The following is a 27,265-nucleotide window of genomic DNA, read 5'->3' as shown; positions in this document are numbered from 1 at the left end:
CTATTCACAGGAAATGCCAGTGCAGCCATGTTAGGTGTAACATCTATATTTCCACTCATCAAAGCCAATCAGTACATTTTTTTTTCATAGGAAACATGTTTGTCATTGCAGGAAAAGTACAGGTGTCACAAATAACATTATTGTTTGCTGTGTTTCCTTCAACAGTCCTAGGAAGTCGTGCCACTGAGCCAGCATGCACAGTTCCACTAATACTGAGCAAGTACACAAGTACACAAGTACACATTTGGTCACAGCAGTGACCAAATGTGCAAATATCAGCTGATACAAACTATTCACCGATGGGAGACTGTGGGGGGGGGGGGGGGTTGTTGGGGACAGGACTGTTTATTTGACTACGAGCTGTTTACAGAGATGGACGCTGTGGAGCTGAGTGACAGCATGAGAAAATACCTCTGGTAACATACTGACATGCAGAGAACTCAGCAGGGAACTCGCCTTCATGCCCGTCTCTCAGGACCTATGAGCATCACTCCCTAGCTGATGAGCGCGACTGTAATATTTCTGTTTCCAATTTCACTTGTTCGTAAAGTAAAATTTTATAGTCGATTTTATGGACATACAACGTTTAGATAATTGTCAAATCACCTATTTATTTTTAGTAATTACTTAAAAATGACACCCTGCCATGTGACATTATGATTTTAGACCAGTTATGTTCTGTTGAACAAAAAAAATAAAGACTATGAAACAGCACTTGGAAATACTGTATAACAGAGTATAATTTAGTAGTAGGTAGCTGAATAAATAAAATATGAAAAATCCAAGTTACTTCAAAATGTCAGAGACCTTTTTGGCTTCTGGTCAGAATTGTCTGAGAAGGTGGTCTCAAAACCCCAGAATTTCTAAAACCCTGACTACGGCCAGGACCACAGGTGAAATAGAAGTCATGTGTCATGCTCAGCGGTACCTGGACAGGTTTACTGATTCACATTCCCTTCCTGCCCATACAGGGGCAAACAAATACTGTGGACACCAGCATATTTTGTGCAATTTGTGCTTTTTTTATACCAGAGAGAAGAAATGTCATGACCCTTTTCTCACTCATACTATTGTCCAACTCCCAGCTTCCCTTCAAAGTATGAAAACAAATAAGTAAAACATCAACACAAGAAGATGACAATGTGCAAGATAAACACAAGAGAATGAGAGAAATTATCCATCTAACCATTGATGAAGAAGTTCCCGCTCAAGTTGAGAGCTGACTATAACCTCATACGTTCAGAATACCTCCTGCTGATGAAACAATGATCACCACCTGAACCTATTGTTAAACAGAGCCGAATACTGTTGGTTTTATAACCAATAAAACCGTTCATCGGAAGAGTCTGGAGACGTAAACAATGAAAATCTCCATTTATTGTGTTTTCTCATTCTATCAGCATCTGTTTTTAACAGGGAGGGAGATTTGTGCAGGGAAATAAAAAATGAAACTTTACTTTTTTTCCCCCCTTTCACAATAAAGTCCTAGACAGATGACAGCTGTGGACACACAGAGTGCATGCTGCATGTTTTATCGCCTTCACCCATAAATAAAAAACGCAGAGTGGAAGAAATACAGTCAAAATATACGATTTATGGCAACGGGCACAAGAGGGAGTCTGGAGATTTCTTGGACAATATGAAAATAAAACTGCAATAAAACTGCACGGGCCTTGATTGTGGTCTATGGAGAGACATGGAGGGCCTCCAACCCAGCTAACTTTATTACTTCATCTGAGAGAGCAAGAGAGAGGGAGAGACACATCAACAGATTCAGAGACCATTACAGTCAAATCTTTTTCCCTAAGTGGCCACAGTCTCCATCTAAGGACCCCCAGACCCTTTTTACCCAACATCCAGGGACACAGTGGAGGGCAAAAACTTCCTCAAATCAGTTTACCCAGCTTTTTATTTACACAACCAGCCATTTTTTGGTTTACATAAATCTTTACAACATTATTTCATGGCAGGCATCACAGTAAGTACTATTAAACCGATGGTAGTTATATAAAGCTTTTAAGAGTAAAATGGATTCTTGTTTATGTAAGTGGTCGGTAACCTTATGATGATCACCAACTGAACAAATAATTTACCGCCACTTTCATTTACCACATCACAGCGCCCAAGTATGTTGCTCTAAGCATTTAAAATCATTTTGAGTGAGCTGTCTTTCTGCACAGAGAGGTGGAGGGGGAGAAATGGGAGACAGCAGAGTGAGGAGAGATACATTTTGAAGTGAGCGACAGATCACTGGAAGATGGGTGAAAATGGCCTGATGATTTGTAGGTCACTGAAGGAAAATGCTCTGGACTTCCATGGAGATTTGACAGTAAATGCCTCTTTATCTTCCTCATTCTCTCCCATATGAAAACAGTCTATTGTAGGGTGCTGCATCTTTCTTGGCCGGAGCAGCGCATCAGATCTAGGGTTTCACAGAGCATACCGGGGGACCGGCGAAACCGGAGACAATAACAACAAATATGGCCTTGTATTTTTAGGTTGTGATTATAAAGCCCGTTTCACAGTTTAATACTCCAGGGAGACCAAACAAACTTTGCTGTTTAAAGAAACCAGCGTCCAGAATTGGATCAAATCTCTGCAGTTCCCAAATGTCCTTAAAAAAAAAAAAAAAAAAAAAAAAAAAAAGAAAGAAAGAATAGTTCTACAGTACATGAAGACTGCAGCTTAGAAACTACCATGACAGATTCACAAGATACAACAGGTACAACAGCTCCCAGTAATATTTCCTTTGTCCTTCACCATACAGAAAACAAAAAACCCATTAATGATATATTAAATTTAAATTATAGGTACAGTACGCTACTTTTGTATCATAACCACTGCAAGTTCATTACTATTAGACTATTACTTTGCTGGTTTTACTATTATTCTATTGCACAGGATCTAAAAAAAAGCCTGTACTCTACTAATGAAATAATGATCATTAGAGTTATTCTCAAAATGATAGAAATTGTATTTTTGGACTGAAGACTCTAGATCTAAAACTGTATTTACCCAGTCGCTTCTTATGAGCTGACATAGTTTCACTACTTTGTTACTGTTATACTTTGCTGCCATCTGCTGACAAAACAGAGACACTGACTGACCTCAATGATCCTTGTAATATATTGTGCACCCACTGCCCTAAGCTTTGGGTGCACAATAAAACAGATGTTTAAATAAATGTTTATAAAAAGTGCTGCTGTATAAGAAACAAAATGATGTTCGCTAGTGATACAACTAGAGGTAAAATTTCTATATATATATATATATAGAAATTGGAACAGACCCCAAAAATGGGCTTAATTAAACTAAAGGATTTCCTCCATACATCTTCTAAATAGTCACCAAATTGAAAGAAAGAAAGAAAGAAAGAAAGCTCTTATTTACAATGAAATGCAGCCACGCATTTTCTTATGGTAAAAAACTACTGCATGGAGTTTTGTTCTTCATACAGAAACTAATGAACAGAGTGCAGAGCCACTATCTAACATAATAAATTGGTCACATTGAAGACCAAACCACACAAACGATACACACATTTTATATGACGATGATCTTGGTAAGACAGTTCAAAATTGACGCAGGCCTTTTCAAAACACAACATTTAGGGAGTAAATTTTATAAAACAATGACTGAAATAAACACAAAACTGTACGGACAGATACAGACTTCTGTCGCATCACACATTCTGAGTTTCAGAGCAGTTATTAATAACCGAGGGCTCCTTTAAAATTAAATTATTTAACAGCCAGAACTTACCAGAACATTCATGTTCATGGTGGTGGTTCATGTTCATGGTGGAGAGCACATGTTACAGCAATGTCGGATCGATGTTAAGGTAGAAAAGCAGGCCAAAGCCATAGCAGGTGATCTGTGTTTGGCGCGTGCGCGTTGACTCGCGTAATTAGCACGACACAGGTGTGGTGATGAAGGGAGCCCAAATCACGTTATCGCGAGCTGCAAATCTGACTTCTACATAAAGTTACATCCAGACACTTAAAACATATTTTATGAAATTATTCAGAACACCAAATAGGAAGGCTACAACATATGCAGTATAAAGAAATTAACAATTGTCTTCCAAAAACATACACAATATGTACATATTCCAGAAAAAGGAAATTTGAATAAAATAATGCATCTCATGGATTTTTTAAATAGTAATACGCTTAGAAATTCATGATAAAGTGGAATGAATAAGAGTTGGTTGGTCATGTACTAAATTGAATTCATGCCACCTGAAAGACAAACAAAATGAAAGGTTTATATCAGTCATGAGATGCATTTAAATCAAATGGTTCCACTGTTTTTAGAGCAACCATTTAGTATGTTTCCCTGAACTGATTAATCTGCTTTATGTGCAGCAAACTCCAGTTTTAAAGCTCCGTGAATCTGGCCCAGGAGGTCCACAAGACCACTTCCACATAAATACAACATAGGTGACATAACTGTCATACAGTAAACCAACTGGTTGATTTTAAAATGTTGTGTCATTGCATCCTCTTCCTGTACAGTTTTGATGTCCTGTGCCATCAATAATAATAAAGAACTCCACTGTTATAGGATAATGAAGTAAAACGTCTGCTTTATCGTATAATGTTTTTGTTTTGTTTTTTCTTTGCCCAAACCTGTGTTCACATTATTCTGCAAACCTCTGTAGTTCTTTGGAGGAAGTAGCCTACAAGTCCCGACGAGCATTTCGTCAGTTGCCATAACAGCGGGAAGTTGGTTTTGTTCTGGCTCTATCATGGCCAACCCGAGTCGAGTGTTTGCTGCGGTACTACCTGCTGCAGGTCGCGGGTTCGCCGGTAACGAAAAGGAACAAGTCCTGGAGGTACACACGGTTAACCGACAGAGTCCCGGCGACCGTGTGAGGGAGGTTCAGGTGACGGGAACAGCGGAAGTTTGTTTCCCGGCGGACCGAGTTTCTGTTTGTGTCAGCTTGGGTAACAGTAAGGAGTCAGTCGCCGAGGTCCTCAGCAGCGTTTCACGGAGACTCGAGTACATTTTACAGACCCTCAGGTGAAAACTCACTCAGCGGTTTCAACCCTTGTACGAGCAGAGTGAAAGTTTGTGCAGGAACAGTAATATTACCCTAACGTTAGCTAGCTGCTACATCCACAGAGGCAACGGTGCTGACCTCTGAAGCTGTGGTAGTGTGTTAGTTGTGGTATCAGCAGTCACAAGAAGGACCAATAGCCCCAGTTATAAAGTTAACTTAAACTTAACTTGCTCTTTACTACTATTATTATTATTGTTGTTGTTATTATTATTATTATTATTCTGTCCATTGACCAAGCAATAAACAATTGCTCTCACATCAAAAGTTGTATATTCAGCATAAGTAACATGCAATCCATCTTTCATTCCTAATTTTAGTTAAATAATCCAGTCCAGTTAGTGTTTCTAATACTGTGTATGTCCACTTCTTATTTTAGGGGATATAAATATTTTTTTTTACATTTTGAGTTGCAGTAGCTCATTTCACCTTGTTGTTTAAGACTTAAAGTACACATTTGTTACTATCAGTTTATGATAATATTATTACATTCATTCATTCTGCTTAGACAACATGGCGTCAGTGACAAAGACACCGTAGTGAGGAGGTATCTTCACCGAGCGGCAGACCTATATCACATGGATGCAGAGGTGGAGTACTCGGACACTAATGATTCAAGTGAGTTATGATGCTGTTAATCCTTTATTGACCCTAAATGTTCCCATAGGTCGTGGCCACTTTTTCAGATTTTGAGAAGATGGAACAAGTATGTAGTGTCCTGCTGGAAAAGCTGGACAAGAGTGTCTGCGTGGGAACGCCACAGTTTTACCACAGTGCAGGATGCTTGAGTCAACTGAGGTAGGCATAGACAAAAGAACACCTCTCTTCAGTACTGTAGAGTCATTGCTAGACAGACCTCTCCTAATATTTCTTGAATGCATTACATTAGCTTGTTGCAGCACTTGTAACTAGTGTGCATTTGTCTGCGTTTCAGGAGGCAAGTGTGTGTGTCAGCAGTTGAAAATGCACAGCAGAAGGCCAGTGAAGTCAGCCAGCTCCTGGGACAAAGTCTGGGACCCCCCCTGGTGGTCAGAGAGGAGGAGACAAAGGAGTGGAGGAATGAGGACGGGGAGTTTGGAAGCAGAGGGCAGGGTGCTGCACTCCTTTCTCACCTTCCCCATAGACCTACAATCACTGCCTCCTCACGGGTGTCCGTCTCCTTCAGCCTCAGAGACAAAAGCAGGAAACAGCTCTAAAGACATTTGTCACTGGCTCATAAAACCAGAGCGATGTATGTCACAGTTTAAAACATTTTCTTGCTTAATTATGGCTGATTAAAAGTGCACGTCAGTCAACACAATCATGTCAGTTGAAAAAAATATGGATTTTCAAAGAAATGAAATCTCCCTTAAACATGCCAAACATTCAAGACTGTCTTTTAAAAAGATGTGACACAGATTTATTTGTTTTTTAAACATTAAATTAAAATACTGTAGATTTGTACATCTCAGAGAAATAAAGGTTGGACAACTAATAGCTGAAAGTCTTCATTAGGCTTAATCACAACATTTCATTCATATGTCCCAGTATTAACATTCTCCAAATCTCTAAAAGACATCCTCACATTGACACCCAGCAAGGAGGGGTTTGATGATTATCCTTGATCCGCAAGGCTACCAGGTGACTACCAGGTCAGTAGCTGACCACAGGACACCGCAGAGGGAGGAAAATGAAATCAACAGTTGGGTGGATCTTTCAGACCGAGCAGTCAGGCATTCTCCACGTCATCCTCAGGGAAGAGCTCTCTGAGCCAGGGCTGCATGACGAAGCGCTCCCCATCAAAATGTGTGAAGTAATTCTCCAAGGTGGGAATGTCCGGCTAGAGACATCCAACAGTGAATCCAAGACATACTGAGCGTGTGTGTGATTCAGTGTGTGTGCGCGTGCTGTGACTTTCCAGTGCTTACCCTCATCCCAGTGATGCGCTCCAGTTGTGTCTGAGGCAAATATGCAACCAACAGAGAGGAGGGTCCAGGCCCGCTGAACAGTACCTTGTAATGAGGCGTCTTCTCTGCTGTGATGTCCTACATGAACACACACACGCACAGAACTCAGGGAACTGGCAAATTTTTTAAAGTTCCCAACAGAAAAAACACTGAGTTGGTGAAACAAAATGTTTGTGAAGAGGGGAAAAAGGTTGTGGCTGCTAACCTCAGGGCTGGAATACATCTTGTTAACCCACTCTAAAGGGGCTCGCAGTTCAGGGTCCCAGCTCACAACCACCCCAACCATATGGCCCTTCCTCTCCAACACCACTTCTCCGACTCGTAGGAACACATACGGAGGACGAGGGCTGCGCACTGTCTTTGACGCTGGGGGAATGAAGGAAAAAGAACAGTTTTCAGTGAAACTGCTGGTTATTTACTGTCTTACAGATGTGAAAACTTTTAACTTGCACACGGAAGCAGAAAAAACACTTATTTAACACTAATTAGTGACAAAAAAAAAAAAATCCAAGCATGGAAATGGCAAAAAAGGGAACTGGGATATATGGGGCCCAATGCTGAATTAGAGATTGAAAAACAACAACAAAAAACCCTTAAAATTAATTTTTGTCAGTCTGAAAAAAACTCAGTATCAGAGGTGACATTTCAGTTTATCCAGAGAAAGCATCTGTGTGTGTGTGGGCTACAAGAAAAAAAGGCTTAGAGTGATTAGTCTGAGATTCTCTCTGAATATGATTCCTGACCAAAACTTTCCAAATATATATACATATATATACATATATATATATGGACACAAACCTCCAAAGTAGCCCTGGTCGTTGTCATAAAGCATGGTCTCTATGGGAGGCAACTCGTGTACCACTTGGTCTCCCTGTCCCAGGCCAACCAGAGACCTTTGGAAATCAGAGATATTGTCAGTCTTGACCTAAAGATGAGTTGTTTCCCTCTTCTTTATTCTACAGGAACTTGAAACACTCTGATTATGCAAATGAACACAGAGCCTCGGAGTATCGAGTCTCAATCACACTTGTTACTGGGACTCCAAACACTCCTCACACTCACTTGACATGGGACATCTGCTGGTTTGCCCAGTCCATCCATGCAGTGCCATTTAGGTATGATGTTCTCCACTCTTTCCAAATTCTAAGCAACCTGAAACAGCAGGGTTCCTCATTAAATTAAGACCAACAAAAACACTGCATAATTACTTATCACCGTAATAGTTTTGTAGTGACTCAAAAGTGCAGCGTTGGTCACCAGGTACAGAGTCTAAAACATATGGATGACTTTTTCATGTCGTCCATAAGTTTTCAAAAATATTTCCCCCAAATTCAGACACGTTTTCTTTCTCATTCTAAGTGATCGCACCCCAGACAGACCCATATATGATAAAGAAATTACAGTTTTATGCACGGATCCCACCTACCGTGTAGTCGCGTGGTACCGCTGCACCGCCGTGGAGCCGCTCCACCGGGAGATGAAGTACTGCGCGGGCACAGCGGAGAGCAGCAGCACGAGCTGCAGCGCGGCGGTGGCAGTGAGCTGAGGCATGACTGCGCAGCTGTCACCTGAGGACGGAAACGCGCGTCAGGTGGATGTGGCAGGTGCGGGGACCCGAAGGGCAATCAGTTCAAAAGTCGATGCGTAAGCCATGGCTTTAAAAAGCAATCACAGCAACGAACGAGCCTTTACGTTTTCTTACAGAGCTCCTTCCAATGTGACCTGACACTGGTGGAAAATACGGCTTCTGTGTCAGTTGATCAACTTCACTTTACAGGAAGTTAAACCTTGATAAACGACATTCCGCTGCAGAAACGTGGAGGAAATGCAAGTGAAACGACTCGTTGCTTTTAGCAATTATGTGTCTTACCTCGTATTAAAATCCAAAGTCTTTTTCTCCAACTATCTGCCAAACATTGCGCCTCGGGGACACTGTTTGCGTCTTAGAGACCAGAGCAAACTGAGGCGGTTTCACTTCTGTTGTATTTACATAAACCACACGCTCGCCCCATGCCGCCAACACCTGTGTATTTACATTTTTGTCAAAATTGTCAAACTGGTAGTCTGCCCAATCGCCGCAGCCCACGGATGAACCGGGGGGACCTTTAGCGGCCCGCCACGTCAGGAAAGAGCCGAGCCCGCGCGCTCCGTACGGGGAAGTGGTTCTGACGCAGTTACGCTTTAGCGACACAAGGTGGGACAGTTGTTCATTCATGCAACGCTGCTGTAATGTGAGGACAACCTGTCCTAAACTTCCTCTGTTCTCTTATTGTTAATATGCCTTATTATGGTACTAGTGTATTTTATTTTATTTTATTTTATTTTATTTTATTTTATTTACTTTAGCGAGCACAAACAAATCAGCCGGGAAAAAACACGTGCTTTTATTGTTTCCTCAAAAATACCCCAACTCAAACCTTTATTTAAAAAACAAACAAACAAACATTAAACCCTAATTGGTTGAATAATATGAATTTAGGTCTAAAAAAAAAAACTGAACAAGTTACTGTTTTTCAAATGACCCCCCCCCCAAAAAATAAACAGGAAGTAAAAGTGGATATGGAAACACAACTGTTTATTTACTTAAAATATTGGTATTAACTAACAGGACAGCAGTACTCCCCTACACATACATTCTAGCTTTATGCTTCTTTTTTGCATTAATTCCTTTATATATAAAAAGTATCCAAACTAACAAAGACATCCTCTTCAATCAGTTCACGTGAAACAGACCCCCATCCCTTTCCCGTTCTGTTCTTTCCCGTCCCGCGTCCCATTAAAACATAAAAATGTCCCAGAATGCTTTCCAGTGGCTCACATGCAGCCACTTCACACACACATTATGAACTTTAAACCTCTGACCCAGCACAGTGATGCCTGGTCAGAGGCCACGAACAGCACAACTCTGCCACATGTTAGCACAGGCCCGTGGTAAATGAATGCACGTGTACATGAGCATCAAAATGCAGTACGGGGTCTGATAAAGTAAGAGGGCTGATTTAAAGTGCTGAGTCAAGGTGGAAAGCACTGATACCAAAACCTAATGAGGTCCACTCTGTGAAGCACTACAGTCTGGGCAGTCAGGACACATGTAACTGATGTGTATTTGAAGAGATGAGAATAAATGAATATACCAATTCTGGCTAATAACCAGTAACTTCCTTTTAAGGCCCCTTAGAAATGATTAGAGGTTGTTTGTTATCACTAACATGGTTTAGGTAACCTGACCAGCAAAACTTAATCAGCGCTTTTACTTTGACAGATTTAAAAACACAGGTAATGTGGGTGATCTGATTAAGAGGAGGTGGCAGCAGACTAAACAAGTTCAATGTCAGCTTTCATACAATGAATGAATTTCCAAATTCCAAATTAGAGGGTACATAATGCACATCCCTTCCCATCCCATTCTTAAAATGGGTACACAGTGGCTCCTACACAGCAGGCCAAGGATGCTGTTAGCCAAAAATCATAGCTAAATGGCTAGATCCTGGTCAATACTCTGCAAACATTTGGGATTCTCAAGTACTGTGTTTCTTTAGCTGGCTCATGTAAACATTATGTTTAAAAGCGATCTCATATTTCAGGTTTGAGACACCTGGGTGTAAAATGTTGTTGCCAAACTCTATTCATCGCAATAGAGTGCATATATATGATTATGATTATCTGTGATTGAGACAGAAAAACATCTGAAACATTTATGTGCCTATGAAGAGTTTACTAGATCGATTTTATCAGTGAATGTCATTAACAAACACTTAAAACCAACTGAATCGCTATAATATAAATATTTTTATGGGCAAAAAAACCCAATAATGACATTTACTTTGATGTCAACAGTCGCTTGTGGATGATGGTGTGAGTATTTTAGGCCATCTCAGTTTGGAATAAAACTCTTCATATACACAGTATATACAAAGCATTCGTGAAACTGACTGGGGGGAAAAAGAAATTGTAAACTGTGTCCTCAGATAAGTGCGGCAGAGTGTAAATCACCACTCCAACACTGTGACTCCACAGATCTAGCCACTGAAACACTGTCCTATATGGCGGGGACACAGACAGAAATCATTTGACACATTAAGTAAAATCATTCAACATACTCACTGCGGAGACAGCAAAACTTAACTAAAATAAACACATTCAAAAGCCATGTTCTAAAACTCAGTGCCCAAAGACAGAATTTGGCATTGACTTATCCATAACAAACAAAAAAATGATAAACAGATGAGATATATGCTGAATAATATGTGACAAGGAAGACCTATGCAATGAATCAGGTGTATATAGATGCTACCATCCAGTTCTCCCCAGTCAAACCCAGTGTCAGATTTTGGCATTGACTTTCTCTGCTGGGGTAAAATCAGAAATATGTCAAAAATGGAGGCCGCCATCTTTATAAACTCAGTCCATTAGGTGTGTGTACAGAGAGAGAGTGACATATGTTTGTCTCCTGCTAGACTGTTAATCTTTCTGTCTTTTCTCTCTTTCCAAATCCTTCCATACGAGCCTGTCAAGTCCAGTCCAGTCCCCAAGAGTCCAGTTCTCTGAACCCAGCGACGAGCAGAACCAGGAAGTCCAAAAGAAAGAACCAAGAAAACAAACCAAAAAAAAAAAAGGCCCCAAAAGGAGAAACCGTGGATATTTATGCCAGAGTAGCAAAGGCACACAATCAGAAAGATGAATGTAAGACTTGTCTCTCTCTCTCTCCTCTTTCCGTCCAAATTCATACCGAAACCAGTTTGATCTGGCTCCATCCTGTTTGCTTCAGGCATGAGAAAGTGCTAGAACATGCGAGACAGAATTGTGTGTGTATGTGTGCGCATGTGTGTGGTCACCATAGAAACATATCAACATTTAAAAAGTTTTTTTTTTTTATATGTTAACAATTTTTAAAATACACAGGGTTACTCCCTACGACTGCATTGATAACCGGTCTGTGGTAAGTGCATCTCAAAGCTAGTCACCCAAAGCTCCACTCGCTGTACCTTAGGTATAAACTGACGATAGGTTGGTTATAGGATAATATATTGACATGAATAATGGTATGCTTACAACAACAGTAAAGTCTTTTTTTTTTCAACTGCTATAAATACATTTCTTTGAGAGGTTTCACAACGATCAAACTGTATGCCACTGTTTGTACGCTGAAAGTGAATGACACACTCAACTGTGTTATAAAACACACGCGCTCTTTCAATTACACACACTCGCATAGTCACAACTTAAGTTCGTACACATTCAGGCACATGTACTTTGCAGGGCAGAGGTCAAGCACGCTTAAACACACATGCACGCACGCACACACACACACACACACACATGCGCACACACACACACACCAAAGACATAAAGGCACAAGGTATTGCTAATGTTGAGGACGCATTTGAAACATGATCTGTCTAAACATGGAACTGACCCCTGTCACCCATGCATCCTTTTTCTCCTCCTCACAGTAAAAACAGCTTCTAGGGAAAAAAAGAGATGCTTCCTCTTTCTAAATAACATGCAAAACCGAAAAAAACACACACCCACACACACACACACACCAATAGTAAACAAAACCTACAGATCTACAGTACCTACAAAGGTACACCATTTGGTATTTTAGCGCAGACAGACACGCTCAGGTCAGCCAATGTGTAAGACTTCCAAAACAGAGAGCTGATCATTACGTACAAATCTTAGAAAAAGCCAAGAGGGGGCTGTATAAAAAAAGAACGGGAACAATGAAGACGAGAGGGGGGGAGGGGGCGAAAGATGTTGTCAGGCCAGCGGTCTGTAGTCCATCACAGACCTATGAATGTCCATGACCGACCCGGCAGAGACACTTGAAAAGTTCTCAGAAATAGTAAGAGCAAGGTGAGATACATCCAGCTCTCCTCGTGACTTTTTCAAGTACTAAAACTCTGCTCAGCGACTGTCTGGCCCAGTCTGACACCAACAGTGTTTAAGGTCAGACAGAGGTGAAGAGTGGTTCACTGGACAGGAGCGCATCACACGACCACCAACACAGGAGTCAGCAAGCGTCTATCGGATCCAACATGGACCAATAATGTGAGAGGCCTTGGAACAAATGAACACGCGCGGTCTGAAAGCCACCGGTTGCCGTAGTGATGTGCTTACTGGGCAGACAGGAAGGAGGATTGGACAGGTAACTGCACTGCTGTGTCTCTCCAAAGCCACAGCTTCAAATAGCAGCAGATGAACCAGCAGCTACCCAGACGTACACACACATACGCGCACACAAATGCATACAACACCAAGCATGACTTCCTCAGCTCAGCCCCCTACTCCTCCAACGCATAAATTACGAAATCTCAGTATCCGAAGATTTCTCTTCTGTCCTCACATCCTGTGTGTCTGCTCTGTTACCAGCCTATAAGGTTGGCTTTGGCCTTTTCTGTCAGCTTGCGGACACGTCCTTTAGAGGAGGTGCCAAAGGTGATTGACGAGTCCTCGAACAGCAGCTGCCTCTGCTCCTCCTCAGAGTCCTCCTCCATGTACCAGGCCGACCGTCGCCCCTGGTTACGTGTGCGCATGGACCCCCCTGCCCCCTCTCCGGCCTCCTCCTTTGGAGACTCCTTGCGATTGGATCGTTGAGGAGCAGTCTGCGCTGGAGGGGTCACCTCCTCGTTGGCTCTCCTGCTGCTCCTCCTCAGCGGCGAGGGCTCAGGTGACTCAGTAGGGGGAGTGGATTCATCAGTTCTTACTACTCGGGGCCGGCCGCGCCGTCTAGGCGTCGACGCCATGCCAGAGTCCGACAGCACAGATGTTTCCTGTGCGGAAGACGTACCGCCTTCATCGCCTGTGGATTGGTCGAGCTCATCGTCAGGGGTGGAGCTCCTGCGGTTACCGCTCCTTCTCATCTCCTCCAGCTCCTGCTTGCTCTTCCTGCCTCTCTTCTTGCCAGGGGGGCGACCTCGAGGTCTGGAAGGGCTCGCCGGAGTTGTGACTTCTGGAGGACTCAACGGGGGGTCCATTCTGGATTTCCGGCCCCTCCTCCCCACGCCCAGGGTCATATGACTACTGTGGCCGTTCAGGTGAACTGTGCTCTGAGATGAAGGGCTGGCAGGAGAGCCTGAGAGGGGAGGACATTTATTCACAAGACAACAGAAATAACATATACATCAACAGCAGGCAAGTGATATTAAATACTTCATTTCTAACATTAATCAAAAACCTAAGCATCACACCTAAAAGTGACACCATCTCTTACCAGGTGTGTGTCGTACAGGAGTCCTGAGTTTCCTCCGGGTGCTTCCTCCGCTGCTGCTTTCTGCAGCTGGAGAGGGTGACACCTTTTCGGCAGCTGGTGGCGTTGAAGCTGACACAGAGTTATGAGCCCTCAGCGAACGAGTGGACTCTGAAGATGGCAAAGAGAAATACAATAACTGAAGTAAACTGTGTAACGTGTAACATTTCCCAACATGTCGAACTATCCCTTTAAAACCAAAAATTGGTTTAGTATTGCTTTATGTGAGAATTTACACGTGGTCTCACCTGCAGTGCTCGGTGTGTTGGTCGTGGCATTATTTGAGGAGGATGAGGCAAGTGGAGAGTGCGTAGAATGGCGTGCTGCACTTCGTGTTCGCCCCGCAGCCGGTGTATCCGCCTTCCCGTTGACCAGCTGGGGTGGCTGTTTCAGGGGGATGCTCTGTCTCAGGGAGGAAGGTCGTGTGGGAGCTGGTGATGGCTCCCTTTTTGCAGTTACCCTGGATGATACACGTCTCTTCCTCTCTGGGCTGGACGCAGCGTGAGAGGAAAGAAAGCAAAAGATCAAACCTAGTGCACCACAAGAACTACAAAATCCAAAATAAAATGTCCTTCCTTCTACCTGGACGCGGTGCTGCTTGTGGGAGACTCGCTCCTCCTCCTCCTCCTCTTCATGGCGTGCCGTGTCTGTCTGTCCGTAGTGTGTCGCGTCTGTCTGTCTGTGCCCTGTCTGGTCAGTTTATCTGTCAGGCCGTGGATAGCCTTGTAGTCGGCCAGGATGGAGCTGACATGCTCTTCAAACAGTGCAGAAAGCCTCAGACTCATACTGTAGATCTGGAGACACAATACAGGACACACTGAAGCAGCTGTCATACTGCACTAAATTGAGGATTTACAGACTCACCAAAGTATGAATACAGGATAAAATATAAGGAATATTAAACTGTATGTATTTTGGTTTCAGTGAGAGTGTGTGTTTGTGCATGCGTGTCTCACCCGAGACTTCTTACTGGGCGTGTAAGCTTTGGAATTGCTGAAAATGAGCCGGACATCTTTGCAGAGCTCAATGGGAGACTGGTACTTTCCTTCTGTTAGCGTGTTGAGAACGGTGCCAAAGTCCATCGGAGAGTCAACTATTTGCAGGTAGTCCTGGGGGGAGCAGTGGGACATCAGGACATTTCAATTACAGGTTCCAAAAGATGTGAACAGAATAAGGAGCAGACGATAGGAAGGCAGAGTAAGAGAGGGCAGAGAAGTAGGAGCTTTGGGGGATTTCAGGTTTCATTCTGAGTGGACTGGGAAAAAAAAAAAACCTGAACCGCAAAAGAATTCCTCCATTTTTCTGTTAACAAGGGAGCTCTGGCCGACTAAAGTTCACATTGTTTCTCCCTCACAACTTATGCATCCATCCGACTGGCTCTTCATTTCAGATGCTGGATGGAGAAGCCTGTTCTTCAGAACAAACAATTCCTTCACCTCAAAAACCACTCCTTGTGTAATTGAATTGTAGCCACTCATGCCCCAGACAGACTGTGCAGAAAGACTCAAGAACCAAAAAAAAAAACAAAAACATGATGACTGAAAATGTAAATCAGTGTGAGCCTAGTGGAAATTCACAATGAGCTAGACTCAAATCACATGCACAAGGTTTGTTTCTGAGGAGGTGAGGTTCACATGTGTGCACCATACTTAATAAAAGAAAGTAAGACGCTTGTTGAATGTGTACCGGGTACTCCTGCAGGTCCACGGGTTCTCTGAAGGGCTCTGAGTCTTCACACTGAAAGATCAGGTCCAGCAGCTCCTTACAGCGTCCCCTCCATGCATGAGGGTCGTATGAAGGAGGCCGGGTTCGCAGTTGGCGCTGCATAGGTCGACGCCCCTGCGCAAAAACATGACAATGCACTGAAATAAATGTACTACCTGATACAAAACAACCTGCTCTTCCTGTGAGGCTGGATTATGTGACTAACTTCTCATGTGACAAGTGAAAGGTTAGAGTTTAATATGGTTTGTTTTCAGTCATGTGGACAGCATGATGGGAACATGTGTGGGAACACAGGGCTGTTGTAAGATATATGCTACCTTATGGTTTCGTGTGGACGTTCCAGGAGTATTCGTATCCTCGTCCTCGTCCTCCTCATCCTGCATAGGAAAAGGAAAAAAATGATAAAGGCAATGCATATTCAACCAAGCTCATATATTATAGGCTGCTCTGGAGAAGAATACAGTATTTCATTATTTCAGCAACCCGCTGCTTTCAATGTATAACTTAAGGTTTCAGGCATAATGGAGTCTTTGAGCTGCCAAACTACATCTACTGAAAGTACAAATCAGATCATTGTGAGCACTGTCCTGCCCTACAAAGCCTAATGGCACTAAATACATATTTGAACAAAACTGAGTTAAGACCAGAGTGTGACTTTACCATATTAACATTTTTATGCCTTAGACCTGTACAATTCCAGCACTTCACAGTTATAAACAACAGCTCTGCCACTAAAAGACAGCAAACTAGGCTAAAAAAGACAAGAGAGCTAATACTCGTGAAATCGTGAAACATAGTGCACAGTTACATGGTTGAAAACCTTTTTTTCCTCAGTTTGTTTTTGTAGTCACTGCTGTTTGCCATCATGGGGCAGCATTTTAAGATATAATTACTAGTGGTAATTAAAACTTTTGTGACAGTTTTTTATGCATTGTTATCAAATTAGCAGCATTTTGAGGGAGGAATGAAGAAACTTGTATTGAAAAGTAAAATTTTATGACAAATTGCCATGTAAAGATGTATATAAGCAAACAAACCTCATCTTCAGAGTCAGTGAAGGTTGCCTTCTTCATAGTTTTGTAGAGCGGCATGAGGTCGGTCAGACTTTGGTCCCTGAGGAGAAAAAAAAGGAGAAGGCAAGAAAGCAGAAATTAATTCATATTTGACAAACGTTGTGAGATGTTTGAGATGGACACATGGAAGTGGTCTTAACTGTTAACAAGAAATGTACAATGTCAGATAGAAATAAGAATTTGTCTAAGTCATCAGGGCTCCAGCTCCCCTGTGATCCTAAAAGATCAAGCCGTATAGAAAATGTATGGATGATAACACACTCACTTAATAAACTGCAGCATGAGGTCAGAGACAAACTTGGCGGTAGTGACGATGAATGATCCTGGCTCATTGAACGTTTGGGCGTTGTGTTCAATGTAACGAACCTCCCACATCAGAGAGGACAGTCGTCTGAAAGAAAAACACCCAGGTGTGGAGTTACGTTTCGAATTCTCTCTCTTACATATGCACACTCTGTGTCCTCTGCCACCTCTTTCGCTCGGACACAACCTGATGTGAGTTACCTGTAGAAGTGGTTCACCAGCCTTTGGCGTATAGTGCTGAGGTCAGTGACGTAGGCCACTACCGTACAATACGTGGGGTAGGCCTGTAGGTCCACCGGAAAGGCAAACGGCGCTGCCACATCTGAGGGCGGCAAGTTTGGCGAGCGGATAAAAGACAGGTGAAGAGAGGATTATTACTGACAAACTATTGGTACTACTCAGAAACAAACAGTTTCCAGGTAACAGAGGAGGAGGAGGCAGGAGGTGTTGTCATTTGTGATAAGGGTCAACAACAACAATGGGATGGTGTATGTTTAATCATGTAAGTAAGCTTACATGATCGAGTGCAGTAAGGTTGCAGGTAACATAAAGGAGGTGAGGGTATTTAACAATGGTGGCAATCTCTGTTCTCCTTAAAAGAACCTGTGTATATCAGATTTCACAATAGCAATATTAACTCACATGTTTTGCTGCAGATTTTCCTACCTATTCTAAATATTCTTACCTAAACTTAGGTGTTGAATATGCACCTAAAAGAGTTCATATAAATCCTGTTCTGTGAGCCATTTGCAGCATAAGGCGTAGGAGTAATGGGGAGAGATCTAGAAGGATTAAGTGTGCCGGTTGTTGGTACCTGTGTGTGTTATTTTCTGCAAACTGTCACTAGAGGGAGCCCTCAGACCGGCTTTCTTCCACTGAGAAGATTGCAGTAATACAAAGTCTAGTATAATATGACATTACATCACTTAACAGGAATTCAAGCAAGCACCTCAATATCTGGCTCAACGTGTTAGCAGCTTATTCCTTTTAACATATGATCCGTGGCCCTGCTGGGCTCATGCTGATGAGCTCAGAGCTGTGACTCATGTTGTGTAGAATCACGCTGCAGCCCCTTTACAAGAAACCTCGTGGCTTAACTTCCCATCCCTGCTTGCATGACATAAGTGGACTGTTATTTTGACAGGGTCTTGATGGCGTCATACCGAGTGTGCAGAGCTGGTCGATGGCTTTGATGATGCGTTCGCACTCGTCTGCACGCATGCAGCAGCCCCATTCCCCGTCCAGAGGGACATACAGCAGCTCCTTCTGCTCGTCTTCTGTCAGCGGGACACTCATGCCCAACTCATCAGGGAACGTGGCTACGGAAAGAAGATTTTACAATTCAGAAACTGTAAAAAAAAACTAAATTTTACTAGTTTTTATAGTTACGTAAGAGTGTGTGTGTGTGTGTACCGTGGTGTGGGTGTATTTCAGATAACCCACCATCATCCGGGATGGGCTCCATATCCCAAGGACTCATCTTCTCCGTGTCTCCGTTATCCCAGCTAAATGGGAAACAGTGTTGATATGAATCATCAACATTCATCACATTGTAGTGTCTGTGTTTGTCATTTGTTTTCTGTTTTACATAGGTGACACGCGGTATTGCAAGCGCTGTCATTTCTCTCCTGCAGCCTAAAGTGGATGTCACTCTCTAACAAGGTTTTTCAAATAAACTGTGACCCTGAAGGGCTCAGCGTTGAGAAGAAAAAAAAATAACTCAAACAGACAATAGGCTTATTAAGGTGTGTCACTGACTGTGAAAGTCGCGCAATACAAAACAAAGGGCACTGTTGGTTTGTGTAATTGTAAATACCAAATTCAAACTGTCATCCAGGATAGTTCTATCAAGTTTCTTGAATGATTCAAGCCATGAGGTGTTTATGCAGTTAATGAGTGTTGTGAGAGGAGGCGTCGACGGCGTAATCACAAGCAGCTATTTGTCTGTGTTTGCCTGGATTGGTCCAAGCAGACGAATTCCTGTAACATGTTAACCATTTTAATGAAACTGTTTGAGGTTTCTTTTTCTGTTAGTGTTCTGTGGAAACTCGGGGCTTGAAATCATTAAATAAAGGCCTGGTTTACTAAGGATTTACTAAGACCCTGTTTGTACTGAGTGACCAGCGGCACAGTAGACAAAGTGGGAACTGAGACAGAGTTTTCACACGTTTTTCCGGATATTGCAGCTATTGATTCCTAAAGTCAATCTCTACATTTCAAGAGAAATTTTACAAGCCTGTAATAATCACATTTTAGGTAAAAATTTTTCTTTATAAATTAAGCAAATTAGTGCTGCACAATTTTGTGCATAAACAAGACTAATGATTTTCTCGCTAGGAGATTACAAATCAAATTTCTCCCTGCACCTATGAGCATATTTACAGCTTTGTCGTATTGCATTTTATTGTGTAGTTTCCAGGGGTTGAAAACATTTCTCACTTTAACTCGCAGTGCTACAACTATTGCAATATCTCACATGTATATAATAAGGTATATAAATTTGTCACTTTCACCTTTGAAACTGAAAACAACGTGACAGTTAACTCCAATTCAATCTACTTCCTTTTTCTCACCACCACCAGCAGCAAGGTTTCTTTGATTCAGCTTCTATTTCTAACTCTGTCTGCCCGAGCACAGTTAGTCGTGTGGGCTACTGCAGCTTTACATACATGCTTTGCAGGCATTTACACAGCATGCTTTGATGCTATAGATCGCCTCATTAATGCAAATATAACAGATTTACTGTGTGAAAACAAGACAAGCAGTTTATAACTGCAGTTTATAACTGCAGTTTTAACTGCGACCCTACTGCAAACAGAGATGTGTTCATACCAGACATTGTAGCACTGGAACAGGCTGTCAGGATACTGGGGCTGGTAGGGCTCCTGGCTCTCAATGGTCCCAAACCACCAGGCATCATCAATCACTGACCGAAATCTGTCACCTAACACAGACATGACAGGACTATTTAGATCTCTACAAAAAATTAAGCTGGCTTCATATATTGAGCAAGAAAATGTGTGTGACATATATTTTATGTTTGCTTTGAAGTTAGTCAGGCCAAGTCAGACAGCAAAGACAAAACTGTCTGACCTATACTCCACTGCCTTTTTCTGGCGTTGTCAAACTGCTGCCGCAACACCAGGAAGTCGATTACATCAGGCATGTCGTGGTACCTACAACAAGAGAAACGCTTACAGATGATTCTCTTTTTGTACTAGCACAGTTCACTATTCTCAAACATTCTTTATTTCATCATGTCAAGATTACTGATTAAACTTTTCCTGTCTATTATTGAGTGAGAAAATTCATTTAGGAAAAAAAAAAGTTATATTTAAACTTAGCAGAATAGATTTCTGAGGAACACAGTTTCACACTCTGCACTGAAAAATCTGCATAGTGTTGGAAGAAAGTGGAAATGAATGTGAGAAATGGAAAGTTCCTAAACCCTTAGAACAGGATATGTAAGAGATAACACGTGTCAACACTTCATCTAAAAAGTTGAGATGTTTGACGTGTTTGATATGCGGTGCAATCTTTAAGCAGCTGTGCTAACTGAAGCTCTTGCATGGAGACAAAAAAAAAGAGGGATGCTTACTTCATAGAGAAGGATCCTCCGGTCAGTTTGCCCGTGTCAGGGTCCAGGAAGGAAAGCTTCAGACAGCACAGCGTGGGCAAGCCGACCTCGTACTTGATGCCAACTATCTTCATCAACTCCTGCTCCTGAACGCAACAAGTAAAATAAACAAATAACACAAGGGAACACGACTCATTCCTTCCCAGAAAGGATCTCTCACATACCCTGGAAGCTATCAGGTTAACCACAGTTCAGCGCACTACTTTTCACTTTCTATTGATAGATTTTCTTTTCAGTGTTTATGTAGGTTGAGGGAGCGTTAGCAGTGCCAAAGTAAGTTTTTCCAGCTGAGGAAAAGTGAGACTGGAGACAGATGCTTTAACATTGCCATGCCTGGTTGTTCAAATTACAAAAAAAAAAAAAAAAAAAAAAAAAAAAACAGATATAGAAGAGCGCGCTGCATTTCACACACTATAGGCAGCACAATCACAAAGATGCACACTGTGAGTGCAATGCATTATGGTCTGCCATCTGCACAAAAATTTCTATTTCTGCCTCCACAAATGGAAAAGAAATGAAAAATACACCAAGTAAAAATACAATCCCTTAAGCTGTTGCTTTTAAGAAAAGTGTCTGATGGTGTCCTTTTTCTTTTTCTTTCAGAGACGGTTTCATACACACGAGTGAAACTCTGTACTCAGAAGACATTTCTCTTTCAGAGGAGGGACGTTTTTAGGACAGAAAAAAAAGGATTAAAGTCCACCTGAGAGTGAAACTAGACTAGTGTCTGTGATGAAGAAGAAATACCGGTAAGAGCTTTGCTAGCGACTGTGACAGTAGATGTGCGTGTGTGCTGAATCGTTGATAACAATCAAACAACAATGCTAACATCACTGTAGGTTGCAGCTATGTATTCCTAGTAGGTTTTAAAAAAAGAAATGTCACTGAAAATATTACACAATCAAAATGTCATGTCATCTTAGATCGCACAAAAGGACTGGACATTATATGTTTGCTGCGTATTTATTAGAGAAGTTGAGAAAAATTGCTTGGGCAGTTTTAAGTTTTTCCTTTATGCTCTTATTGAATTTCATTATCATTAACCTAACTTCCCACATAGAGTTCCTCTGTGTGACGCCTGTATTGATTTTTGTTGCATGATCCTACTGTGATTTTTATTATGGGCTTCTCCTCAGTGGTTGTGGGCACACAAATAAAGAGACAGTATAAATCTCCACATACAGGGGATGTAAAGAGCGATGTCTCTCTTCAGAGAGTCTTAAATCCATCTTTGTCAAACTCTTCCTTACCCGCAGCTCCATCTTGTGCCAGGGTTGCTTCTTAGGATTGATGCTGTAAATCTTTTTCTGTTTGGCCATCTCCACATAGGCTTCGTGGCCCTGTCTGAAGTAGTATACCTGCACGCGCACACACACACACACACACACACATATATTGTATATTGTATATCTTTCTGGTATATTTCGTGACTGCAGGGCATGTAACTCTACTCAAAAATATAAAACCCATGGAAACATCAGGTAGTGTGCCCTTTGTTTTCTAATACTTCATGAGTACTACAGCCCCATGGGGCCGCTGACTTTGCTGCAGACTTCTAATCTTGTTGCTATGTAAAAAAAATAAATAAAAATAAGCCTGTGTTTTTTGGTGTGAGAAGTCGTGAGGTGCACGTGTGGTGAGAGCACTGTAACAGAAACAGAAACAGGCCGCGTGTACCTCGTCTCCCATCTGGGGTATGTAAGGACATCTCCGCGGGACCGTGTCTGTGATCCAGGCAGAGGGAAGCCACTCCTCCAGAGTTAGCCCTTGCTCCTGAAACTCTGTCCTCTGAATGACACACAAACACAATAAATACTTCATTAAATGCTCAATAGAAAATCTTTCAAAATTTGGGGTTTTGCATTTATAACATTTTTCTTTTATTTTCCAAATGTATTATTTATATAAGGGCCTACACTCATTTGTTAGTTAGTTAGTTAGATGATCCTCATCTAGTGTGTCTGTCATTGATTACTGTTATCTATTATTATTCCTGGTAAAGCCTGATATTAATGTAACCTGCCCCTTTTATTTCAACAAATTATTAAATCTCTTTAAAATAACTTTTCATTTGAACACTTATTTTTACAAACAGTTGATGGGTAATAACTCTGAATCATACAGTTACTTGATTTGTCATAGTTCCTGCTGCTACATGGAGGAAGATAAAATTTTTGGTCATTAATGATGACAAACCTTCCTCTTCTCCTTTGGCTTCTTCTTCTTTGGTAATGTGCCGTCTTTGTCTGGTTTGTCTTTCTTTCTTTCTCTCTTGCCGTCCCTCTTCTTCTCTCCGTCCTCCTCGGAGCCGCTGCTCTTCTTTTTCACTTTAACGCTCTTCTTGGGCGGTTCAAGGTTGATCCCTGCATCTGCTGTCCAGTCAGAGTAATCGCTGGAGTAGTCGCTGCAAATACATCGTAGGACAAAGATAAACGTCACGGACTAACTACACAAAGATGAAATGATAAATGCGTGTGATATTCTGTATGTATCTTACCTTGAACTGCTGTGGTCGTCTGGCCAGGGCTCTTTTCCTTCCTCGTCCTTCTCCTCCTCTGAAGAATGTCCGTTGATTTGCCGTACCTCCACCTCTCCCTGAAACAAAAAGAAAAACACAAAATCAATTAAAAAGAATGAAAATAATGGAAATAAAACTTTAAAATCTCTTAATTAAAAAAAAAACCACAAATCCAATTTTAATGACAGTCATCTGTTTTTTGGTTAGTTCGCTGTTGGATTTTAAGAAACGTTTGCCACATAGTTCCCACATAGAGTATAAAACTAAATCCAAAACATGCCAGAGTAACAGTCGTGTATCTACCTCTGAGGTGCTGTCATCGTCGTCTGCAGCCTCGGCGCTCTGGCGACTCGTCTCCTCCATGGCAGCACGAGTGTGATAACCATGGTTCCCCTGGCTCCTCCTCCCCTCGTCTACTACTACGCTCTCTGATGTGGGATGAACCTGCAACAACAGAGCGCTTAATATGAAGGACAGAAACAAGAATAACTCAGGTGATATCACAGCTGATGGCAGAAGGATAATTAGGTACAGGAGGACAGATAATTAAAAATGAGGAAACAATAAAGCTTGATTATAAACGCACAAGCTAAGAGATGTGAAGTCCTCAATAAAATGTTTAAATGAGAAAAATAATCACATTTCTGTGAAGTGTTGTAAAACAATAATGTCTGTGAGTGTGTGTTAACTCACTTACCCTGCTCTCCTTGGGGAGAGAGTGGATGGTGCGTCTCCTCCTCTCTGACTGATAAATATTGATTTCCTCCTCCCCTTTAGCCTCGCGCCAGTTCACCTGTCTCCTGCACAATAACACACACACACACAGATCATGATGTGCATTAAGGCTACCACTTCATAAACAGGGAAATCACATGATGTCTGATTTTATGTGTGGTAGTACTGTATGCATTGGTGTGTGTATTTTACCTGACAGAAGCGTCCTCCAGCTCTGGGACCAGCACCCTGCGGCTCCAGGCCACCAGGTCTCCCTCTGTGGCCATTTGGCTACGTGGGGCGTTGCTGTGCATCTGGCGGACGCCCTCGATCTGGCCGCTGCGACGCAGACCCACGTTGGGTGGGGAGTGCACCTCTGTGGGCGAACCCACCGATCCTGAGGAGGAGAGAGAAATCTGTAAAACTGTGGACATGGGTCAGTGTTAAAAGAAGACCCCTACTTCCTGGGACATTTTTCCATTGCTTAACGTACTTGACAAAAGACTTGAATGTTTTTTAAAAAAGGTGCTGCATATGATAGCACACTGTCCTTATAGGGAATGGAAGAGGACCGACATCATCACCAAAGTTAGTTTATAAATGGGAATTTTTAGCTCTAAAATTATTGGGAAGTGGTCTAGGACTGCAACTGACGATTATTCTTTTTTGTCTAAAAAAAATTGTGAAAATATCCATCACAATGTCCTAAAGCCAAAGGTGATCTCTTCAGATTGAAACCCATACTCGGGTTACTACCACTTAAGACAAAAGCAGCAAATCCTTACATTTGAGAAGCTGGAACCAGAAAATATTTTCTGTTTTTTTGCAGGAAAAAAGACTAAAACCATTAATCATTTCACAACATTTTGATCAGTTGTATGTTTTCATCACTAAATGGATTAGCTGACCCAAGAAGCATATTTCCCAAACACAGTTCTCTGTGTTCACCAACTCTTTTACACACAGATCAAACATGTTTTTAATGAACTTCTTAGGTTTCCTGTGTAAATCTCACTGAGATGCCCAAAGTGCTAGTTTTACATAAGTGACATTATGTATGTTGCATATTTCATAAGAAAAATCTTTTCATTTTCACATTATACTGATTCTAAGCAACAGGTTGGAAAGTAATTATTATGACTATGATAAATAAGTAATTATTATATATGTAACGTGTTGTGTAATGTTCACAAATTTAACGGTACAAATTAATCATATTAATTAATATAGTATCTGTAAATAATTCTCAGCCTGTTTTAACTTGCAGAAAAAATAAATGGAGTTTGCAACATACCAGTGACACAATGTTAATGCAGTTTAAGTATCTTTAACTCAATTTAAACACTGACTTGTCTTAAAGCAGACGAAGACAAACACTAACGCTAATTTGCATAGCAGGTGAACCACACCGATCCACAAACATGAAAACACATAACACCATTTAAAGCCGCCCACACTACAACAGCATGACCTTCCTGTGGTGACGTGGTCCTACCTCTACTGGCCCTGGTGTTTGCAGCAGCAGAAGCAAAGACATCATTTGTTCCCAGTCTTTGGTCTTGTTCCTGCTGCAGCCTCTGAATCATCGTGTCCAGAGGACTGGGACCGTCCACCGCCTGCTCGCTCACCACTTGGTTCAGCCCTGACACAGACAGGAACGGAGCAAGAGAGAGAGAGAGAGAGAGAGAGACTTAAAAAGTGAACGAGAAAAATTCTGGGTAAGGTTCTGGGAAAATTAAATAAGTTTGAAATCCAACAGGCATTACAGTCATTAAGATCGCCACTGCCAGCTACTTCTATTCAGCTGAAGCCAGCTAAAAATTCCTTCACCGCGCACGTCACAGTACGCTAACATCCACCTCAGAGAAGAAAAAAGCAGTGGGGTTTTCCCAAAATCCTGCAGAGTCACCTCAATACCCAGACTGCTTTTTTAAAAGCTGAGAGCAGGGCAAGGTTAGGGGAAACGATTTTATATACTATGAGGCAAAAACTTCAGAGAGCTTGTAGATTCCTGTGCCACCCCACCCCCCTACCCCGCTATCTTCATGTGTCTCCACTGTGCAATACCAATGTTGATTACCTACTGACTTCTTCTTCTTCTTCTGTTTATATCCATGCCACAATTTTAAACTGCCTTATTAATTCTGGCTTTAATTGCCAATGCTGGTGCAGTTTTAGTAAAACCCTCTCATTAAGCACATTTGAGCACAGATAACATTCTTGTCAAGTAATGAGCTACAAGAGCAGCACGATGAGCTTGACAAAAGCGTCTTTGATCAGCTGACAGACGGGCTCCGATGAGACCTCCAGGTAAAGATCCAATCTAAAGCGTACAAGCAGACAGGGGCTGAGTTCAGCTGACATCGTGACCCCAAAACGTGAAGAAGCGATACTCCTGAGGGTCTGATTTCAGTCTTTGTACCTGAGGAAGTGACCCCCATCTGTGGGATAAGCTGCTCATCCCTGCAGCCCTCTCTGCCAGGCACCAGCCGCTGGTATCTAGGAGGGTGGGGGTTTCCGTCCACATCCACCAGGAAGGGAGGGGGCATTAGGTGCGGCGCCTGCTGAGTCTGCTCATCCAGCACGTAATTGTTGGCGTCCCGGATCAGTGGCCGATAGTCGGTATGGAAGAACATCTGGTCCGCTATCTGCAGAAGAGGTGGAGAGTGACAGGTACATTCAGGCAGCACATTTTAAAGCTAATACGTCTATATGTACCATCTGATCTGAGGACATGACACAGGCCTTTGTTACTACTGATAACATCAGTTACTCGAGTTGTTGTTAACTGTCAGGTTTAGGTGTGTTTGTAAATATGAAAGATGATCCTGTCGCTTTACCTTGTCATACTTGCTGCTAGAGCCAAAACCAAAGATGAGCAGATGTCCATGGGAGTCTGTGGCAGCAAAATGCTGCCCATCTGGACTACATTTGCAGTCAAACAACGCCCCATGCCCTTGGCCCTCAATCTATCCACAGAAACAGAAAGAGAGAGAGAGAGAGAGAGAGAGAGAAAGGGAAGGAGGGAGAGAAAA

General features: G+C 42.1%; 3 protein-coding genes across 3 annotated transcripts in view; 1 reads left to right on the top strand and 2 right to left on the bottom strand.

Annotated features, from left to right (window-relative positions):
• Positions 1 to 4,750: 4,750 nt before the first annotated feature.
• On the top strand, positions 4,751 to 6,481 carry irak1bp1 (interleukin-1 receptor-associated kinase 1 binding protein 1). Its single transcript, XM_041063720.1, has 4 exons — positions 4,751 to 5,025; positions 5,571 to 5,652; positions 5,730 to 5,860; positions 5,997 to 6,481. The coding sequence occupies exons 1-4, from the start codon at positions 4,751 to 4,753 to the stop codon at positions 6,256 to 6,258; spliced, it is 750 nt and encodes a 249-aa protein (XP_040919654.1). The 3' UTR covers positions 6,259 to 6,481.
• A 13-nt stretch (positions 6,482 to 6,494) lies between these two features.
• si:dkey-261l7.2 lies at positions 6,495 to 9,174 on the bottom strand. Its single transcript, XM_041063721.1, has 7 exons — positions 8,879 to 9,174; positions 8,435 to 8,576; positions 8,071 to 8,160; positions 7,807 to 7,901; positions 7,214 to 7,374; positions 6,970 to 7,086; positions 6,495 to 6,881 (listed from the first exon to the last, which is right to left on the bottom strand). Exons 2-7 carry the CDS (start codon positions 8,557 to 8,559, stop codon positions 6,771 to 6,773), a joined length of 699 nt encoding a protein of 232 aa, XP_040919655.1. The 5' UTR covers positions 8,560 to 8,576; positions 8,879 to 9,174; the 3' UTR covers positions 6,495 to 6,770.
• Positions 9,175 to 11,838: 2,664 nt separating this feature from the next.
• The window catches only part of LOC121199413 (pleckstrin homology domain interacting protein), a 30,529-nt gene continuing 15,102 nt past the window's right edge, over positions 11,839 to 27,265 (bottom strand). Inside the window, exons 16-40 of the mRNA XM_041064063.1 lie at positions 27,071 to 27,199; positions 26,653 to 26,878; positions 25,726 to 25,872; positions 24,444 to 24,627; positions 24,214 to 24,316; positions 23,820 to 23,960; positions 23,496 to 23,593; positions 23,195 to 23,402; positions 22,676 to 22,786; positions 22,249 to 22,356; positions 20,960 to 21,084; positions 20,455 to 20,537; positions 20,194 to 20,305; positions 18,775 to 18,866; positions 18,525 to 18,680; positions 17,563 to 17,683; positions 17,324 to 17,449; positions 17,023 to 17,098; positions 16,303 to 16,362; positions 15,947 to 16,099; positions 15,217 to 15,369; positions 14,843 to 15,054; positions 14,509 to 14,750; positions 14,225 to 14,371; positions 11,839 to 14,086 (exon numbers count right to left, since the gene is read on the bottom strand). Of these exons, the coding sequence (XP_040919997.1) occupies positions 13,377 to 14,086; positions 14,225 to 14,371; positions 14,509 to 14,750; positions 14,843 to 15,054; positions 15,217 to 15,369; positions 15,947 to 16,099; positions 16,303 to 16,362; positions 17,023 to 17,098; positions 17,324 to 17,449; positions 17,563 to 17,683; positions 18,525 to 18,680; positions 18,775 to 18,866; positions 20,194 to 20,305; positions 20,455 to 20,537; positions 20,960 to 21,084; positions 22,249 to 22,356; positions 22,676 to 22,786; positions 23,195 to 23,402; positions 23,496 to 23,593; positions 23,820 to 23,960; positions 24,214 to 24,316; positions 24,444 to 24,627; positions 25,726 to 25,872; positions 26,653 to 26,878; positions 27,071 to 27,199 (4,023 nt within the window). The 3' untranslated portion in view covers positions 11,839 to 13,376. The remainder of the gene's footprint in view (positions 14,087 to 14,224; positions 14,372 to 14,508; positions 14,751 to 14,842; positions 15,055 to 15,216; positions 15,370 to 15,946; positions 16,100 to 16,302; positions 16,363 to 17,022; positions 17,099 to 17,323; positions 17,450 to 17,562; positions 17,684 to 18,524; positions 18,681 to 18,774; positions 18,867 to 20,193; positions 20,306 to 20,454; positions 20,538 to 20,959; positions 21,085 to 22,248; positions 22,357 to 22,675; positions 22,787 to 23,194; positions 23,403 to 23,495; positions 23,594 to 23,819; positions 23,961 to 24,213; positions 24,317 to 24,443; positions 24,628 to 25,725; positions 25,873 to 26,652; positions 26,879 to 27,070; positions 27,200 to 27,265) is intronic.

This window comes from Toxotes jaculatrix, chromosome 19 (assembly GCF_017976425.1).
Source record: "Toxotes jaculatrix isolate fToxJac2 chromosome 19, fToxJac2.pri, whole genome shotgun sequence".
NCBI classification, from domain to species: domain Eukaryota; kingdom Metazoa; phylum Chordata; class Actinopteri; family Toxotidae; genus Toxotes; species Toxotes jaculatrix.
The sequence above is the reverse complement of the archived record's forward strand: the minus strand, read 5'-3'. Positions and strand labels throughout refer to the sequence as shown.